Genomic DNA, 6,000 nt, shown 5'->3' with positions numbered 1-6,000 from the left:
AAATTACACCACAGGTAATGTCCTACAAGTGGCTAATACACCTCAAACTGAGACTCAGTGTATGACATTGCTACGAGCAACAGGATGAACCGCGGTGCAAGACTTTGCTGCCACAAAAAAAATTTGCATGTGCACTTCACGCTGCTGCAACGTGATAGCTGCGGGACAAAAAAAAGCTGAAATGTTTAGCCTTACTCTTAGTTGTTGCAGAAAACGTCCTGATGTACTTGGTACATTGCTGACTCTATCTTTACACATAATTGATTTAGAAATCAGTTGGAAAGAAAACCTGCATGGCCATGGGTACTTTGAGACTAGGATTGGGAAAACATCAGTATACTGCCCTGTTCCAGTGTGGTGGGTATTGACAACTTCTACCCTCATGCCAACCACTCAAATTCTCCCCCACCTCCTACAAAACCCCATACTTCCACAACCACCCTTCCCCAATCCCCTGACCCAGGCTGGGTGGTGGGTCTACGGTGGGGACGTGGAGTCTCCAGTGGCGGGTCCGTCCTGTCCCGTGATATGGTGGAGGACCTGGAGCAGTCATCACTGATGGAGGCTAGCAAGGGGGCGCTGTGTGAGGAGAAGGCTAGGCTGGAGACCCTACGGCTGTGGGTGCTCTGCATCTGGGCAGGCTCTGTGCCCTGAAAGTCTTTCAGAGTCACGGGTCCTAGCTCGTCACTGTAGGCGATTGTGGTCCTGTGGTGGGGATGCCAGGCCACTGAGGTAGGGCAACAGCTGGGCTCTACCTCTAATCTAGAGGCTGGTTTGGTGGGTTTCCTCCTGTCCCAAAGCAACAGACGGCCATCCTGGCCACATGAGAGGAAGAGGGAGTCATCGGATGGATTGCAGGACACACAAGTGACTGGCTTAGAGTGAGCGTTATGTGTGCTGACCACCTCCCCCTGACTAAGGTCCCAGACTTTGATTCGGCAGTCCATACTGCTGCTGACTGCGTGGTTTGACCCAGCAGGGCTCACGCTGGTGACGATGTGATCATGCTCGAGTTTAGTGAACCGATTCACCAGCAGACTATCGTCCTCCGCTAGCTCCCACAGCTCAACAGCACCCGAGTCAGATGCAACTAGGATGCCCCTCTCTGAAACCCACTTTGCCTTTGTGACCCCAGCCTCTGTCTGCACACCAGCCTTGCAGAAACCCTCGTTGGGAGACTGCTTGGGGTCACTGTAGACCCAGATGGAGCCCAGCCAGCATCTGCCCGTCAGACTGGAGGCCCCCAGCAACAGGCTGCCATCTGCCCTGTACTGCGCCGAGTCCAAATGCTTCTCCATGCACGCCGGGGCATTTGGAGGTATGTTCCATCTGTTTTCCTTGATCATATTGGTATTTACTGTACTTTTCATCCAGGCAACTCTGAGTCTGATTCACTCAAGCTAGTGTAGCTAAGTGTTTGCAATGCAAATTATTTTATCCTTTATACAATAAATGTTTTAACTTTAACTAGATAGTCTAGAAAACACAGACTAATAAACTAGCTACCAGATTTAGGTTAGCCTAGGTTTTTAACTTCTATTCTTGAATTATATTATTTTTCATTGCTCCATTGTTCATGCCAGAAATGAATGAACTCAAACAGCACACCACACCACTTCGCGGCTGAGCCGTTGTTGCTCCTAGACATTCCCACGTTCCCACAATAACAGCACTTACGGTTGACCGGGGCAGCTCTAGCAGGGCAGAAATTTGCCAAACTGACTTGTTGGAAAGGTGGCATCCTATGACGGTGTCACATTGAAAGTCACTGAGCTCTTCAGTAAGGCCATTCTGCTGCCAGTATTTGTCTATGGAGATTGCATGGTGGTGTGCTCGGTTTTATGCACCTGTCAGCAACGGGTGTGGCTGAAATAGTCGAATCCACTAATTTGAAGGTGTGTCCATATACTTTTGTACATATACTGTATCTCCCTCCTCAGTACCTTTAGAGCTGTCAGTGTAGACAGGCTGGATCCTGTAGATGGGCTGGGATCCTGTAGACAGACTGGGATCCTGTAGACGGGCTGGGATCCTGTAGACGGGCTGGGATCCTGTAGACGGGCTGGGATTCTGTAGACGGGCCGGGATCCTGATGGATGTCCCTCCTTCCTCCATTGTCTTTTGAAGCATTTGGAGGCTCTGCCTGGGCCTTAGCCACAGTGATGATTACAGCCCCATCATTAGACAATTACTGACATCTGCTCTGTTCCACTGCTCTGTCTCATGTCCATTAGCCTGACTTAGAGGGAATAGAGTAGAGACCCCTTCTGGTTCAATGACAAACCTAATTGGGGATGTGGTTCCTTGTTCCTATGTACCCCTCCTCTCTCCACCGACTCCCCCTTTTTCTCCACTCTCAACCAATGTACCCATAATGACTTCTGTCCCACTTTCCCTCCAAATGTACACAAGTTTAATTCATCAACCATTCTAAAGCTTTCACTTACCAACACACAAAGAAAAGGCTTCACAAGTAAAAACAAGATGGTTTATATAGTACCGTAACACCTTTCGCAATGTATACAGTAAGAATAGGAAATGTAATACACATCATTACCCCATGGGTTAGTGTTACATTCAACTGTTGAATCCTTTCATGGTTTTTCACATCTCCATGTCTACGCATGCATTTTAAATTCACAATCACATTCTATAGTCTTGGGCATGACAGCATGCTTACATTATGTGATACAGTTTATGAGTCTTCACGTCAAGCTCCGTAGGCCAGGTGCATGCATCCACTCATGGCTTGGCTTGTTACATCAACTTATATTACAGGTAAACTTACTGGGAAGTGCTTTAGTTTCATACAATAACAAAAGCAACTAAGCAGCTAGTGGTCTGTTTATCTTCATCGAAAAGGAACGAAAGTTAACTAAAGTTAGTACAATGTGTGTTGGTTGTATCAGGAATTCCCTTTATTGGACTGTCCAATGGTATGCACATCCTGTTAGTTACACACCTAAATAATCTTCCTTTTCTCCTCCATGCACTCAGCATTCTCCTTTCTCTTCATGTTAGGAGGGTAAAGTTATAGGACTATGGTAGTACTGTGTGGTAGTAGTGTGTAATTGATAATACTTTGTGGCTATGTGTAGTGGTGTTGGTAGTACTGTGGTAGAACTGTATGGCTATGTGTTGTGGTGTTGGTAGTACTGTGGTAGAACTGTATGGCTATGTGTTGTGGTGTTGGCAGTACTGTGGTAGAACTGTATGGCTATGTGTTGTGGTGTTGGCAGTACTGTGGTAGAACTGTATGGCTATGTGTTGTGGTGTTGGTAGTACTGTGGTAGAACTGTATGGCTATGTGTGGTGGTGGTGTGTGTCCTGTACTCAGAACCAGAACTCGGAGACGAAGATGTGGACGCTGACGATGTTCCGATGAGACACCACCCCAGAGGTGACGTAGTTCATAGCCAGCTTCAACACCATGTTCAGCGGGCCAATCAGAGGCTTCACTTGTCGGACAACACCTAAGGGAGACAGAGGGATAGTCAGAGAGAGAAGGGTACCAAAGGTATTGAAGGAGGGTGTAAAGAATGATGACTGACCATCAAGTTAGAATGATAAAACTATTTTATTTAGCTAGCAGTAGCCCTTACAGGGGGTAGGAAACCTTTTATGGGGGGTAGGAAACTTTTTACAGGGGGTAGGAAACCTTTTACAGTGGGTAGAAAACCTTTTACAGGGAGTAGGAAATATTTTACAGGGGGTAGGAAATATTTTACAGGGTGTAGGAAACCTTTTATAGGGTGTGGGAAACCTTTTACAGGGAGTAGAAAACCTTTTACAGGGGGTAGGAAACATTTTACAGGGAGTGGGAAACCTTTTACAGGGGGTAGGAAACAGGGATGGAATTTTAGGATTTTTGGCACTGGCCAGCCGGGCTCATAGACCATGATTTCTACTAACACGGGTGACATTCAGGTCCAAAATCTGTGCCAAGCGATGTTTGAAAAAACCTGTCGGGGTAGTTTGACAAATGTTGTGTTTAATTTCCATCCCTGCATGTGCAGCCTTTGATGTTATTGATCATAAATAGTTATTGAAGAAACTCACTTGCTATGGATTTACATCACCTGCCATCACATGGTTGGAGAGTTATTTATCCAATAGAACGCAGAGAGTGTTCTTCAATGGAAGCTTCCCTAACATCAGATATGTACAGTGTGGTGTCCTTCAGGGCAGTTGCCTTGGGCCGTTACTCTTCTCTGTTTTTACAAATTATTTGCCACTGATCTTACACAAAGCTAGAATGACTATGTATGCGAATGATTCCACATTCAACATATCAACACCCAAAGCCAGTGAGCTCAGTGAAATTCTAAATAAGGAGTTACAGTCAGTATCAGAATGTGTGATTAATAACAAACCGGTCTTAAATACATCTAAAATTAAAAGCAGTGTATTTGGTTCAAAACATTCTGTAAGACCTAAACCTCAGCTGGAGATGTGTTTAAAGGGTGTGACCATTGAGCAAGTTGATGAAGCTAAACTCCTAGGTATACAGTGCATTCGGAAAGTATTCAGAACCCTTGACTTTTTCAACATTTTGTTACGTTACAGCCTTATTCTAATATGGATGAAATTCATGTTTTTCCTCATTAATCTACACACAATACCCAATAATTAGAAACTGAAAACAGGTTTTTAGAAATGTATGCCAATTTATTAAAAATAAAAAACAGAAATACCTTATTTACATAAGTATTCAGACCCTTTGCCATGAGACTCGAAATTGAGCTCAGGTGTATCCTGTTTCCATTGATCATCATTGAGATGTTTCTACAACTTGATTGGAGTCCACCTGTTGTAAATTCAATTGATTGGACATGGTTTGGAAAGGCACACACCTGTCTATATAAGCCCCCACAGTTGACAGTGCATGTCCAAGACAGGATTGTGTCGAGGCACAGATCTGGGGAAGGGTACCAAAACATGTCTGCAGCATTGAAGGTCCCCAAGAACACAGTGGCCTCCATCATTCTTAAATGGAAGAAGTTTGGAACCACCAAGACTCTTCCTAGAGCTGGCCACCTGGCCAAACTGAGCAGTCGGGGGAGAAGGGCCTTGGTCAGTGAGGTGACCAAGAACCCGATGGTCAGTCTGACAGAGCTCCAGAGTTCCTCTGTGGAGATGGGAGAACCTTTCAGAAGGACAACCATCTCTGCAGCACTCCACCAGTCAGGCCTTTATGGTAGAGTGGCCAGATGGAAGCCACTCCTCAGGAAAAGGCACATGACAGCCTGCTTGGAGTTTGCCAAAAGGCACCTAAAGGACTCTCAGACCATGAGAAACAGGATTCTCTGGTCTGATGAAACCAAGATTGAACTCTTTGGCCTGAATGCCAAGCGTCACGTTTGGAGGAAACCTGGCACCATCCCTACGGTGAAGCATGGTGGTGACAGCATCATGCTGTGGGGATGTTTTTCAGCGGCAGGGACTGGGAGACTAGTCAGGATCGAGGGAAAGATGAACGGAGCAATGTACAGAAAGATCCTTGATGAAAACCTGCTCCAGAGTGCTCAGGACTTCAGACTGGGGCAGAGGTTCACCTTCCAACAGGACAACGACCCTAAGCACACAGCCAAGGCAATGCAGGAGTGGCTTTGGGACAAGTCTCTGAATGTCCTTGAGTGGCCTAGCCAGCGCCCGGACTTGAACCAGATCGAACATGTCTGGAGAGACCTGAAAATAGCTGTGCAGCAACGCTCCCCATCCAACCTGACAGAGTTTGAGAGGATCTGCAGAGAATAATGGGGGAAGCTCCCCAAATACAGGTGTGCCAAGCTTGTAGCGTCATACCCAAGAAGACTCAAGAAGCTGCAGCTGGCTCAACACAGAGCAGCAAGCCTTGCCCTTAACTGCACGTACAGAACTAACATCAACAACATGCATGCCAGTCTTTCCTGGTTTAGGGTTGATGAGAGATTAATTGCTTCTCTTCTAGTTTTTATGACACACAGACACACTCTAACACACACATTATGTTTTAAGTTG

General features: G+C 46.0%; 1 protein-coding gene and 1 pseudogene across 2 annotated transcripts in view; both read right to left on the bottom strand.

The window, feature by feature from the left end:
- Positions 1–477: 477 nt before the first annotated feature.
- LOC121540060 lies at positions 478–1,370 on the bottom strand (annotated as a pseudogene).
- Positions 1,371–2,474: 1,104 nt separating this feature from the next.
- The window catches only part of LOC121540599 (fibulin-1), a 53,798-nt gene continuing 50,272 nt past the window's right edge, over positions 2,475–6,000 (bottom strand). The window contains exons 17-18 of one of the 2 annotated variants that reach the window (XM_041849601.1): positions 3,308–3,473; positions 2,475–3,178 (exon numbers count right to left, since the gene is read on the bottom strand). In XM_041849601.1, the coding sequence (XP_041705535.1) occupies positions 3,334–3,473 (140 nt within the window). In that variant the 3' untranslated portion in view covers positions 2,475–3,178; positions 3,308–3,333. Of the gene's footprint in view, positions 3,474–6,000 lie in introns of both variants that reach the window. The other variant, XM_041849600.1, reaches the window with a different exon arrangement.

The sequence above is a fragment of the Coregonus clupeaformis genome, chromosome 26 (assembly GCF_020615455.1).
Source record: "Coregonus clupeaformis isolate EN_2021a chromosome 26, ASM2061545v1, whole genome shotgun sequence".
Lineage (NCBI taxonomy): Eukaryota > Metazoa > Chordata > Actinopteri > Salmoniformes > Salmonidae > Coregonus > Coregonus clupeaformis.
This window is presented reverse-complemented; position numbering and strand designations above follow the sequence as displayed.